Source organism: Phocoena phocoena, chromosome 20 (genome assembly GCF_963924675.1).
Source record: "Phocoena phocoena chromosome 20, mPhoPho1.1, whole genome shotgun sequence".
Classification (NCBI taxonomy): domain Eukaryota; kingdom Metazoa; phylum Chordata; class Mammalia; order Artiodactyla; family Phocoenidae; genus Phocoena; species Phocoena phocoena.
The window spans coordinates 32981173-32995449 of record NC_089238.1 but is presented as its reverse complement, the minus strand read 5'-3'; the positions used below and the strand labels follow the sequence as shown (position 1 = coordinate 32995449).

Below are 14277 nucleotides of genomic sequence, written 5' to 3'. Positions count from 1 at the left end.
TTTTTTGCAGTACACGGGCCTCTCACTGCTGTGGCCTCTCCCGTTGTGGAGCGCAGTCTCAGGGGCCCAGCCGCTCCGCGGCATGTGGGATCTTCCTGGACCGGGGCACAAACCCGTGTCCCCTGCATCGGCAGGCGGACTCTCAAACACTGCGCCACCAGGGAAGCCCTGTCTTTCCATCTTTTAGGTTGGTGTAAGAGTACCAGTTAAGGGCTTCCCTGGTGGCGCAGTGGTTGAGAATCTGCCTGCTAATGCAGGGGACACGGGTTCGAGCCCTGGTCTGGGAGGATCCCACATGCTGTGGAGCAACTAGGCCCGCGCACCGTGATGAAGAGTGGCCCCCGCTTGCCACAACTAGAGAAAGCCCTCTCACAGAAATGAAGACCCCACACAGCAAAAATAAATAAATTAATTAATAAACTCCTACCCCCAGCATCTTCTTTTTAAAAAAAAAGTGCCAGTTAAGTCAGTATGCTAATTAACCATGATCTGGTTCCCTGACTCCTGCTGGCCTTTTTTCTGTTACTAAAATCCTTTATGTATTGTTTACCTTCTGTCTCAAATGCTCTTCCTTCATTGTATCTTTGGTTGTCACCTAAATATTTTAAGTCTCAGTTTACATGTTACATCTTTAGGGATGGCCTCTCTGAGGTATACCCCCCCCCCACCGTCCTGTCAATATCATATAACCCTGTTTTCTTCATGAGTTAATATTATCAGAAATTGTTTGCCTGTACTTTTCTTCTTCCGTGAAAATGTATTTCATGAGAGCTGTGGAACACATTGGTCTCCTCTGCTGTTATATTTGCTATACCTTGAATGGTATCTAGCATGTACTCAACAAATGTTTGTTAAGCCAGTTATTCTTGTTCTTTCAAGGGAGAGGTCTGGTTGGTTGGAGCATAGGTAATTCTTCTTAATTAATTTGAATTGGCTCTTTAAGATAATGTCCTCAGTGTTCCAGGGGATAGGAAAAAATAACCTATGATTATATAGATGTTAACTTTAAGATGTCTGAGGCAGTGTAAAGCTTGGTCTTACTTAACTCTCACATGTCCTGGATGGGGAAAACTGAAACTGAAATAAGTTAACTTAGCTGGCTGTGACATAATTATGATACAATAGAAAGAGTATAGACTTTGGAGTTGGACTATGAATACCAGACTCCTAACTCATAGACTATTGGCTTTTAGGCTCATGGAGTCTGTTTGAAGTGTCCACTTTCTCATCTATAAAATAGGAGTAATTTTTGGCAGAGTTGTTAAAGATTAAACCAAGGAAGCCCAGTCACATTTTTAGGCCAAAGTAGGTAGTTAAATATTTACTATTATAAAATTTTAATGTGGCATTTAATAAGCAAATGATTACTCTGCACATACATTGTGCTAAATAAGCTCTTTTCCTGACCTAAATGTGAAGTGAACACAACTACATAAATTCCCTTTTCTCGTGCAACTTACAGTCGAGTGAGACATAGACAATAAACAAATTATCGGGTGGTGGTAAGTACTGTGGAGAAAAGTAAAGCAGGATGAGTGGTGATGGTGGGGCAGTTCGTGTTGCTATTTTAGGGATGGTAGTTAGGAAACCTCTGACTGATGAGGTGGCTTTAGAGCAGAAACCTAAAGGAAGTGAGAGAGCAAACCGCATGTAGATATCTAGAGTTTTCTAGTTAGAGGGAATAGCAAGTACAAACATTGGAAAATTTGAGGAACAGCAAGAAGCTCAGGGCCAGTACTGATATCAGACCAGTTCCTTTAGGGCCTTGCCCTATAGGCTATTACAAAGAGTCACAGTTATGTTAGATTTCAGGTTATACTTTTTAGGGGTTAAAAACAACAATGGATAGAAGAAGTGATGCTCTCATGAGTCCAGTTATAAAATTGTCGCCTTACAACTTAAACATGTCATTTGTGCTGTTGTTTGGTGTTTCTGGTGTAGAGGTTGGTCAGAGCACAGTGTTACATGGGGCTAATTACTGGTAGTTTTTCTTCTCTCTTTCCTGCTAGTGCCTGTAGGAAACACTTAAAAAATATTTAATTATAAAATGTTGGCACCTCCATCTCAATAATTCCTAGAACTCTTGTTCCAAAATGAACAATTAATGTAATTTGGGATGTTGTCCTAGAGATGAATTTTTTAAAAAAAAGAAAAGTCACTCTTAGCAAACTCATATTTTTGGTCTTTTTAGATTGTGAATCGGCACGGTCCTGAGGCAGACAGGCATTTATTACGCTGCCTATTTTCGCATGTGGATTTCAGTGGCGATGGTAAAAGCAGTGGCAAAGATTTTCATCAGGTATTTGGGGCTTACATAGTATATATATTCACTTAGATCTAATTGTTCCATGAATTGCATTTTGGGCATAGCTGTGTAGCAAACACATAAAGGATCCAAAAATAATCTTAGCTGAATGGCTAAAAGGCAGTGGGACTTTTCCTTTTCTTGTCCTTCTCTTCTCCTGCCTGATTGCAGACCATTACAGCTACTTAGTTCAGGTTTAGAGAGCTGGGAATCAGACCTGCCTGAAGGAAGCAGGACTGTGGGGAAGTCCAGCTTGACAAGTAAGTAAGGCAGAGAGAGGATCTCTTCACCTAGTTTGAGTTTCTATGGTTTGATTCTCAATCTGGGAACAGTTTGTCATGATATTACTCCTTATAGTTATCTTGTCAGTGGACTTTCTTCTGCAGAGGTTTTGGTTTAACACCTGTTGCTAATAGACTTTGGTAGTTTCAATAGGATTTTTAAAGAGCTGATGTAGAAACGGTGTACAGTATCAGATTACCCTTTAATGTTCTGAGCAATGCTGCTTCTATTTGTGCAAGAAGATGACTGTTAGTGCTAATGAAAATTCATTTGTTATTTTTAAAGACTCAGTTTCTGATTCAGGAGTGTGCGTCACTGATTACGAAGCCAAATTTTATCTCCACGCTGTCCTATGCCATTGATAATCCATTGCACTATCAGAAGGTTGGTATTCCTTTTATCTTTAGTGGTCCTAAGAATGTGATCTTTTTCTAGGTTTTCTAAAAAGGCCTTAATCCTTGGCCTCATAATATCATATTGTAAATAAAAATTTCAGATACTTTCTTTGGAGTTTTTGTAGCTTTCTAACAAAGTCAAGGTGGTTTGATAATAATTAGAATCTTAATAAAACCAGATCATGTGAAGGCTTAAGCTTGTCAGAACACAGTTCCACAGCTGTTGGTAGCAGCACTACAGAATTGTCACTCCTATGTAGCACCATAATTGGGTAAACAGATGCTTTTATAAACTTTTTGAAAATTGTATGTTCTTATTTTAAAATAAAGTTTGGTTTGTTTCAGAGTTTAAAGCCTGCACCCCACTTATTTGCCCAGCTGAGTAAAGTTCTCAAGTTAAGCAAAGTACAAGAGGTAAGTGATTTAAGAAAAGAGATGTAGGCAAAATTAGAAATAAAACAACTATTTGACTCTTTGGTCAATCTAACCCTTCTTGTTTCAGGTAATTTTTGGCCTTGCTCTCTTGAATTCTTCCAGCTCAGATCTCAGAGGTTTTGGTAAGTTTCCCTTTCCCTAAAGATCCTATAGTGAAGTTAGAGTCTTTAAAACCCGTGGGCTTCTGAGTCTTGAGCCTCCATAGTTAGAGAGTAAGATTATTTTCTTTTGGTCTCTTTTATATATGTATGTATGTATATGTACGTATGGTAAAAACATAAAATTTACCTTCATAACCATTTTCAAGTGTATAATTCAGTAGTGTTAACTATATTCACATTGTTGTATAATGGATGTCTGGAACTTCTTTGTCTTGCAAAACTGAAACTCTGTACCCATCCAAAAATTCTCCATTCCCTCTCCTCCTCCTGCCCCTGCCCCCCACCGCCAAGCCCCTGGTAATTGGTCTTTTATTTTTATGCCAACCAGCTAGAGCTGTAAAAACATTAGAGGGTGAAGGGTGAGTTGGTGAATGAGAATGATGATCATCTGTATTTTGATGATATGTGACTTCTTACCCATTGTGGTGCAAAGATAACTTGTGGTTTTTTATTTATCTCATTTCTAGCTGCCCAGTTTATCAAACAGAAGCTTCCAGATCTTCTGCGTTCTTACATTGACGCAGACGTCAGTGGAAATCAAGAAGGTGGCTTCCAGGATATAGCAATAGAAGTCCTACACCTCCTCCTCTCCCATCTCCTCTTTGGGCAGAAGGGAGCCTTTGGAGTTGGACAGGAACAGATAGACGCTTTTCTTAAGACGCTGCGCAGAGGTAAAAAGGAGTGTCTGTAGCCTACAAAAGATGATTTCTTTGGATGAACACACATTACAAAAGGATTGTAGAATACAAATGAAGGCAGTGATTTACTTTTCTGTTAACTTCGTAATCTTTCGAGGAAGAGAGTATTTTATAATTTAAAATATGAAAATGATAAAAGCCTCATAGACAAGGTATAAAATGAAGAGCACTTACCAGCAATATTGTTATCTAAGTACAATCTCATTTCAGACTTGGTATATTTCGACGTGGTCAGATTTTTCCCTTTTAGGGAGACAGACTACAGTATTTGTGACATGCTCTCTTTAGTTTAAAATGTCGATCACTATCCTATATCCACTTCACCTCTTGGCTGTTGGCATTGTTATGCTAAGATAACTCCTGGTTCTGTTGTTGCCATCTTCCTTCCTCTGATCCTTTTTTTAGAGATAGTGTTTAAAACAAATCTTTCATAGTGGACTAACCACTATCCAGTTTCACTCTTATTATTGTTTACTTCTTAACATTGATACAGTTTAATTTAAACTTCATTAACTTTCTCAGTAATAGGACGTTTTCCACTTGTCAGTGAAATAGAGACTGATGTACCATTTATTTCTGATGTCTTCCTTGCATGGGAATTGATAGCCCTTTTGTGAAATTTTAAAGTAATATTTAGGGTGCAATAGATAATGGGATCCTAATAAAAAAATTAAAAATATACTTATGACCATTTTTTGTGACATAAGAACATTCAAATTTTAGAATTGGGGTTGAAGTCATAACTTGGGCTAGGCTAGCTGGATTGGAAAAACTGAATAACTTTGGTTTGAATATGGACTTGTGAAAACTCAGGTTTGAGGGGCTTTTAAAGAGTAAAAGAGGATAGTTTGTTATTAATCAATATAGCAGTTATAATTATCTTTTTCCTTCTTCAGATTTTCCCCAGGAACGCTGTCCCGTGGTGCTTGCACCACTTTTATACCCTGAAAAACGGGACATTCTAATGGACAGAATCCTGCCTGATTCTGGAGGGGTAGCTAAAACCATGATGGAGAGCTCTTTGGCTGACTTCATGCAAGAAGTGGGCTATGGCTTTTGTGCAAGGTTGGTAGTCAGACATTTTAAACTTCTGATTGCTCTTGTGAAAAGCACAATGTAATTCTTTAAAGCAAGTTCCTAAAGATTCCTTAATGTATTATCTTTGCCTCTCAAGAATTTTGCTTCTAAATTTAATCTTCCACATATTAGTTTTGGTGGCAGCTATAAATGTTCTCATGGCTAAATTTCCATCTCTCCATTCCCCCTAGTTTCTCAAATTTAAGGATCAGAGGTTCCTAGCCTAGTCGCCATGGTAGGCAGCTTTAGCTTTTGAGAGGGAGGGCATTTGAGGCAAGTGTTCATGGAACTTGCATCATTTCGCATCCATCATGTCTAATATGCTCTTCCCTGCCCCCACCCTCAATTTCCTTGCTGTACCTTGATTTCTACAGTCTTCCTTTTCTGCCCTTTTCATACCCTGCCTCTCACTTATTTTCCTCACCTGCCAGGGGCATAAAAGGAAATTGTTTAACCCTAATGGTAGCACATAGGACTGTGATATAGTGGATTGTTAATATTTTTCTGAGAATATGTTATTAAGGGCATTAATGTGCTTTGCTTTGACTTTAAGTATAACATTTAATGTTTTTAAAACTCATACAAACCACATTTCCACTTATGTTTGAAAGTGTATTTCTTGTGTGTGTATAAATATGCCTGGCATAAAACTTTTGTTGATGCAAAGTGAAAAAGTTAAAATACATTTTCAGGGCTTTGTACATATCAGAATAACCCTTGAGTTATCAGTATTTTAAAGAATAACTTGATTTATACCGAAGATTGACATAATTTTATGTCTCTTTGTAGATACTACTGTTAACTCATATTTCCTTCTTCCATCGGTATTTTAAACGTTCTCTATTTTCTTAAGTAGGTGGATTTTACACTCCTAGCTATGTGAAAGTAACAAGAAATGAAGCTTATTACTCTCTGTTAGTAAAACTCTAGCGACTTCACTCGTGCATTTTATATGAGTGTTTCTTAACCTTGGTATCGAGGGTACCATTTTTTGAAGTTAAATTTCTGTTTCAGTATTGAAGAATGTCGCAATATAATCATGCAGTTTGGTGTTCGGGAGGTCACAGCTGCCCAGGTTGCAAGGGTTTTGGGAATGATGGCTCGAACTCATTCAGGATTAACAGACGGAATTCCATTACAGGTAGGTGTGGAAATAAACTATTTTACAAAGTGAATTAATGTCCTGCCCTCTTTATTTTATTTATTAAATTACAGTATGATTGTTCTACCAACCACAGAGCTGAACACATTGAGTAGTTGGCTTTGTTTAATTCAGATTTTAATTTTACAGAGTATCTCTGCTCCTGGCAGTGGGATCTGGAGTGATGGAAAAGATAAAAGTGATGGAGCACAGGCACATACATGGAATGTAGAAGTCTTGATTGATGTTCTCAAAGAACTGGTGAGTACACATGTAATGTTATATATTTATGATGTTAGTATGATATAGCCCAAAGAAAGAAAATTTTAATGAATAAAGTGCCTAGCCGAATGAGAACTGCGGTGTTTTATAATTGCTGACTTCAAAAGTAATGAAGCAGGCTTCCCTGGTGGCGCAGTGGTTGAGAGTCCGCCTGCCGATGCAGGGGACACGGGTTCGTGCCCCGGTCCAGGAAGATCCCACATGCTGCCGAGCGGCTGGGCCCATGAGCCATGGCCACTGAGCCTGCGCGTCCGGAGCCTGTGCTCTGCAGCGGGAGAGGCCGCAACAGTGACAGGCCTGCGTACCGCAAAAAAAAAAAAAAAAAAGCAATGAAGGGTCCGAGATAATTATGTACTGGAAATAGTATGCAGTCAAACTGTAGCTTTGTTCATAATGAATTGTTGCTATGCAATTCTGAGTAGCACTGCTGAGGTAGTTTTGTAGGTTGTTAGTGTGTGGTTTTTTGGGGAGGATGAATTTGTTACAAAGTAATGATTGTATGAGGAATTACTGAGGAGAAAGAAAGTCTTCTGAAATTTTTCTGGGAAGTGCAACAAAAACCCTGCCAACCTCGTTTATGGGATATTATTATAGGGATAAAAAAAGTCATACTTATCTTACTACTTCCACTTCTGAAATATCCACAAACTAAATAATTGGTCCCCAAATAAACAACGTACCTCTCCTAAAATATTGAACTGTTAAAATAAAATATAAAAAAGTGAAACTTCTAGTTATTAAAAGGGAGTGATGAAATTTAGTCAGTGAGAGAACAGTGGAGTCAAGATCAAGATGTAATGTTTTCAGTCTTGTTCATAAAATGTCAAGGAACAAAATGTAACACTAAAGACTACAAATAAATACTTCCATAACATTCTTGATAAGGTGTCAGGTCATTTGTCTATCCTATTTCTCATTTTTAGTTTCCTACATTTGTAACTTATAAGTAAAATTGAGTAACAGGGAATCATACTGTTCTCTGTGTGACCTTATTACTAACAGCATCAGTGGGTTTTCTTTTTATTTTTCTTAATAGTAGATGGGTTTATGGTGTTCAGACGTACTCTAGTAATAGAGGAGGGGAAAAATAACACGTGATTATGGCAGAAAACTTAGAGAGTGAAAAGGAAGAAAAGCAAAATAAAACCACAGTTTTAGCACTTAAGGACAACCAGTAACTAATGGGTTTGGTTTTTTTCTTTTTTAATTTTTAAAAAAGTAATTTATTTTTGTCTTCGTTGCTTCGCACGGGCTTTCTCTAGTTGCGGCAAGCAGGGGCTACTCTTTGTTGCGGTGCACAGGCTTCTCACTGCTGTGGCTTCTCTTGTCGCGGAGCACGAACTCTAGGCGTGCGGGCTTCAGTAGTTGTGGCGCACGAGCTTAGTTGCTCTGTGGCATGTGGGATCTTCCTGGACCAGGGCTCAAACCTGTGTACCCTGCATTGGCAGGCGGACTCTTTTTTTTTTTTTTTTTTTGTGGTACGTGGGCCTCTCACTGTTGTGGCCTCTCCCGTTGCAGAACACAGGCTCCGGACGCGCAGGCTCAGTGGCCATGGCTCACGGGCCCAGCCACTCCGCGGCATGTGGGATCTTCCTGGACCGGGGCACGAACCCGTGTCCCCTGCATCGGCAGGTGGACTCTCAACCACTGCGCCACCAGGGAAGCCCTACTGATTTGTTTTTAACCTGTGGTTGTCTTGCAAATATGAAAACATGCTTTTCCCTCAGTTTCATCTTTGTACTTTATTGCACTATTGAAAAACTCTTTTTTAAAAAAATTGCAGACAAGGACAGTTTTCCATGTTATCTGAACCTATGTTTTGATTTCAGAGAGTGCAAAGGCTATAAATTGAATGCCTTCACTGTGGATTTGAATAGTTGAATTAGTAATCTCTTTTCTTCTTCCTTTTTCTCGTATATTTGAGTTTCTGTACAATTTTTTGTAGAAAGGGAACAGAGGACAATTTCAGATACACATTGGGTTAATAATTTTTCTGATTTACTTCCAAGGATGGGAGGAGGAAACCATAGGGGCATGCCTGTGGATTTACCAAACTTAACTCTCTCTAGGATAATGCTGTTTAATAGTATATTTATGGTTTTATTCTGTCACAGCCAGTCCTTGAAACAAATTTTAGAAAGAAAAAAATGTTACCTCTGAATGCCATTGTTGTCTTAGAGTGAATACCCCAACTGACGTTTATTCTTTGTACCATATACAAAGCAAGCATTTAAGTCTTTATGGATTGAAAGGCGTCACCTTAGAGCAAAACTAAACTGGACATAACGCTTTGGTTGGAGATTTAATTATGAAGTGTGCACAGCCTTTTCTTCTTTCAAGCACAAAATATTCTTCTGTTTTTTCTTTCCCCCTTTTCTTTTTGGCCACGCTGTGCAGCATGCGGGGTTTTAGTTCCCCGACCAGGGATCGAACTTGTGCCCCCGGCATCGGGAGCACAGGGTCTTAACCACTGGACCGCCCGGGAAGTCCCAAGCACAAAATATTCTTATTGCTTGGTGCAGAGTGTTTGGTAAATTATCTTCTCTAAATGTGTTTCCTTTGCTTTGTGTTTCTTTAAGGAATCTCATACTGCTTTTATGAATACCTTTTCATAAAACATTTTTGAATGGAATTTTTAGTCATTTTGACATAAAGAATCTAGACCACTTTTCCTGATGCATACATTGGGATGCTTTTAGGGGAGATCTTTAGTTAATTAAGATTTTTAAAAAAAAATAAATTTATTTATTTTTGGCTGCATTGAGTCTTCATTGCTGCGCACGGGCTTTCTCTAGTTGCGGCGAGCAGGGGCTACTCTTCGTTGTGGTGCACGGGCTTCTCATTGCAGTGTCTTCTCTTGTGGAGCACAGGCTCTAGGTGCGGGCTTCAGTAGTTGTGGCACGTGGGCTCAGTAGTTGTGGCTCGTGGGCTCTAGAGCACAGGCTCAGTAGTTGTGGCGCACGGGCTTAGTTGCTCCGCGGCATGTGGGATCCCCAGACCAGGGATCAAACCCCCATGTCTCCTGCATTGGCCGGAGGATTCTTAACCACTGCACCACCTGGGAAGTCCTTGTTAATTAAGATTGATATTTGGGATAATTGATTTATCTTTGCAGCTTTGTTCCAAGGTAGTGGAATCTTACTATAAAGACGAGGCACTAAGTGAAGTGTTATCTGTTTGCCATATTGGGATGGGAGTGTTCGTTGGACTAAAGTAGGGGAAGAGATTTCCCCTTTATGTACTCACGTATTCACAAGTATGTTGTGAACTGAAAGGTAACTTGGAGTAGCTTGCTGGTAGAGCCAGTTTATTTTGAATATTAAGAATTTACCTTTCCAAGTCTCTTTGGAAATGCCAGAAAGATTTAGATGATTTTGAGTCTATAATTAGACCATCTTGATTGAACTTCAGATTTAATATGGCTCTTTGGATAAAGCAGTCAAACACTTTTGTTCATTAAACTTTTTTTTGGCTGCGTTGGTTCTTCGTTGCTGTGCGTGGGCTTTCTCTAGTTTCAGAGAGTGGGGGCTACTCTTTGTTGCGGTGCGCGGGCTCTCGTTCGCGGTGGCTTCTCTTGTTGCGGAGCACAGGCTCTAGCCGCGCAGGCTTCAGTAGTTGCTGCACGTGGGCTCAGTAATTGTGGTGTATGTGCTTAGTTGCTTCACAGCATGTGGGATCTTCCTGGACCAGAGATCGAACCTGTGTCACCTGCATTGGCAGGCGGGTTCTTAACCACTGCATCACCAGGGAAGTCCCTTTCCATTAAACTTTGAAATGCTTTTCTTTTTTAGAACCCAAGTTTGAATTTCAAGGAAGTAACTTACGAACTGGACCATCCGGGATTTCAAATTCGTGACAGTAAAGGACTTCATAATGTAGTGTATGGCATTCAGAGGGGTCTGGGTATGGAAGTGTTCCCTGTAGACCTCATATACAGACCTTGGAAACATGCGGAAGGCCAGGTAAGTGAATGATGTTTAGCTATAGAAGAGGCAAAGAATCATGGCTTAGATAGTGCCGTCTATCCATTGATTAAAATATTCTTTTAATGTAGAATTTGTTTGGCATTGCTCAGAAAAGCAGAGACTGATAAATTTTGAAGGAACATTATTATAGTTTAGTACCAGTCAGACTCAGCTGAAGTGTAGCAATCAAACTGTTTTCCCAATAGTTTAATGATGTTTGTCTCCAGGGTCACCTCATCATGCACCTTTCATTTGTCTGACTTGTCTGTGGTTTTGAAAGATCGCATAATTAAGATTTTAAAGGGAAATTTCATTCTGATGAATGAGAATTAAGATTAAGATTGAGATTAGCCTAGTGAAAATGTTGTACATTTTTATAACATTCACAGTCATTTATGGTAGTAAGGACTTTTTTCTCTTGTTCCAGCTCTCCTTCATTCAGCATTCCCTTATAAATCCAGAGATCTTCTGTTTTGCCGACTACCCATGTCATACTGTTGCCACTGATATTCTGAAAGCACCACCAGAGGATGACAATCGAGAAATTGCCACATGGTAAACACTCTTCATCTAGCTTTTCTTGAAAGGGTCCCTTATACTTTTTTGAATTACAAGATTAATAGTGAGCCAACTACATAGTTAAAAGGTTTAAACGAAACAGTATTTTTAGTAAGCCTACTTACCCTAAATTATTATATAGTAGGGTGTTGGTGGATGAAAATCTATATTTAGTCTCCTTATCACTAGATACATCTTTCCTCTTGTAATGTCTGCCATTGTATATTTTCTGTAACAATCAAATGTTAGAAGGAGGTTTTTACTTCTCCCTTAATGTTAAATCCCTTTATTCTCTCTGTAGATTTGCTTGCTTTCTTTTGTAAGTGACTCAAAATGACCAGTGGATGAAATCTAAAACTTTAAGCTGAATTATCTATTTCTCTGAGTTTCAATTCAAAATTTCTGCTGGAGAATCTGACTGGCTCAGTTGGTTTCTTCTGGAACTAACTCCTCTCTGGGGATGTGAGATAAGGATGCTAAAAGTACTTCCATCACTGTTACAATACACCCACAGCTGTGCAGAGTGGGCATGGACTGGATTGGTCCCCAAAGACATCTACTTTATAATGTTTCTTCCATTTTTTCCAACCATATTCCCCTGGGACACATCTTATAAACAAAGGATGATAAACTTCCTATAAAGGGCTTACAGGCCAGATGGTCTCTGTAGAAACTACTTAACTCTTTAATTGTAGCACAGTGTAAATATGGGTGTGGCTCTGTTCCAACAAAACAGTATTTACAAAAATAGGCAGTGGGTGAGATTTGGCTTGTGGATGTAGTTTGCTGATCCCTGTTCTGAAAGATGGACTGAAGCAGTGGTTTTTTCTGAAGTGTGTCCTTTCCCCAGGTGCTAGCCAACATTGGATGTACAGGATAGTTTTTTTTTTTTTTTCTCCTGTTAAGTCTAATGTGTACGGCAGTATGTCTTCATTTTAACAGATGAAGGCCTCTTTCCATTTTATAAAATTGAAATGTCATATACATTTAATAATTCCTTAATGTAGCTATATATTCAGGTTTCCCTAATTGTCTCAAGAGTGCTTTTTAACAGTTTGTATGATTGAGAGTCCAAACAAGGTCCACATAGTTTCTTTTATGCTGTAAGTCTGTCTTCTCCCTTTTTTTTTTTTTTTCTTAAATATAATTCTTGGCCATCGATTTAATGGAGAAGTAGGTTATCCTATAGTCTACCCTGTGGTATGGGGTATCTGTTTCCTCATGGTGTTTAATTTGATCCCTATCCCCATAGTTTTCATGGACTAAGGGTAGCAAAACCTTGAGGCTTGATTGAAGTCAACCACATTTAGCTTCTTGGGGCAAGAATAATTCATAGGGGGCATTGTGCACCTAAGTAAAAACTTGGTGTTACTGAAGTAAGTGTTTGGGCTTTTTTTTTTTTTTTTAATGGAAGTATAGTTGATTTACAGTGTTGTGTCAGGCTGCATTTTTATGTAGAATTTTTCTTGTGTATAATTATATCTATATTTGTGTTGGATTTTTGACTTTCTAAACTACTGTTTGTTTTTATTTTGCACTCTACTCACAAAAGTTTTTGATGGTAACTCTTTGGTAAGGCGGTCCATGGTTATACACATGGTCAGTCGTGTCTGCTGTCCTTCATCATGTATTCTCTAATTTGGACTGCATTTGAAATTAGTTTGAAAGCATACGAGCATTATATATTTGAGATGAACAGCACCAATTTAAATATTTTTCAAATATTAAAAGATGACAACTTGGTTTTGTCTTGATAGCTGGTATCACTTATTTGGAAAATGAATTTTGTGTACTTAGATTTTCATTGATAGAGTATCTTACTTCCATTCTTGTTAGGAAGAGCTTGGATTTGATTGAATCTCTGCTGAGGCTCGCAGAGGTAGGGCAATATGAGCAAGTCAAACAACTCTTCAGCTTCCCTATCAAACACTGTCCAGACATGCTGGTATTGGCCTTACTACAAATCAACACCTCCTGGCACACCTTGCGCCATGAACTCATCTCCACTCTGATGCCAATTTTCCTTGGAAACCACCCTAACTCAGCTATAATTTTGCACTATGCATGGCATGGGCAGGTAAGATATGACCATTTCTTTGTCTTAATAAACTGACATTCTTTTTTTTTTTAATTTTTATTGGGATATAGTTGATTTACAGTGTTGTGTTAGTTTCAGGTGTGTAGCAAAGTGAATCTGTTATTACATATACATGTATCCACTCTTTTTCAGATTCATTTTCCATATAGGCCATTACAGAGTATTGAGTAGAGTTTTCTGTGCTATACATTAGGTCCTTATTAGTTATCTGTTTTATATATAGTAGTGTGTATATGTGAATCCCAATCTTCCAGTTTATCTCCCCCCACCCCATAATGGACATTCTTTCTTTTTTTTAATTTGGCTGTGCCGGGTTTAAGTTGCGGCACGTGGGATCTTTAGTTGTGACATGCAGGGTCTTGGTTGTGGCCTTGGGGGGTCTAGTTCCCTGACCAGGGATCAAACCCAGGCCCCCTACATTGGGAGCATGGAGTCCTAACCACTGGACCACCAGGGAAGTCCTGACATTTCTTTTTTTTATTAATTTTTATTGGAGTATAGCTGCTTTACAATGTTGTGTTAGTTTCTGTTGTGCAGCGAAGTCAATCAGTTATATGTATACATATATCCACTTCTTAATTTTTTTTAATTTATTTTAATTTTTGGCTGCATTGGGTCTTCGTTGCTGCGCGTGGGCTTTCTCTAGTTGTGGTGAGAGGCGGCTACTCTTCGTTGCAGTGCGTTGGCTTCTCATTGCTGTGGCTTCTCTTCCTGCGGAGCGCGGGCTCCATTAGTTGAAGCACGCGGGCTCAGTAGTTGTGGCTCACGGGCTCCAGAGCACAGGCTCAGTAGTTGTGGCACACAGGCTTAGTTGCTCCGCGGCATGTGGGATCTTCCTGGACCAAGGCTCGAACCCGTGTCCCCTGCATTGGCAGGCGGA

At 39.2% G+C, this 14277-nt stretch overlaps 1 protein-coding gene across 2 annotated transcripts in view; it reads left to right on the top strand.

The window, feature by feature from the left end:
• The window catches only part of CNOT1 (CCR4-NOT transcription complex subunit 1), a 99861-nt gene that overhangs the window by 39323 nt on the left and 46261 nt on the right, over positions 1 to 14277 (top strand). For both annotated transcript variants that reach the window (XM_065898882.1, XM_065898883.1), the window contains 11 exons: positions 2192 to 2299; positions 2873 to 2971; positions 3328 to 3396; positions 3485 to 3539; positions 4046 to 4249; positions 5173 to 5341; positions 6368 to 6494; positions 6645 to 6755; positions 10568 to 10738; positions 11169 to 11296; positions 13136 to 13376. In XM_065898882.1, the coding sequence (XP_065754954.1) occupies positions 2192 to 2299; positions 2873 to 2971; positions 3328 to 3396; positions 3485 to 3539; positions 4046 to 4249; positions 5173 to 5341; positions 6368 to 6494; positions 6645 to 6755; positions 10568 to 10738; positions 11169 to 11296; positions 13136 to 13376 (1482 nt within the window). The remainder of the gene's footprint in view (positions 1 to 2191; positions 2300 to 2872; positions 2972 to 3327; positions 3397 to 3484; positions 3540 to 4045; positions 4250 to 5172; positions 5342 to 6367; positions 6495 to 6644; positions 6756 to 10567; positions 10739 to 11168; positions 11297 to 13135; positions 13377 to 14277) is intronic.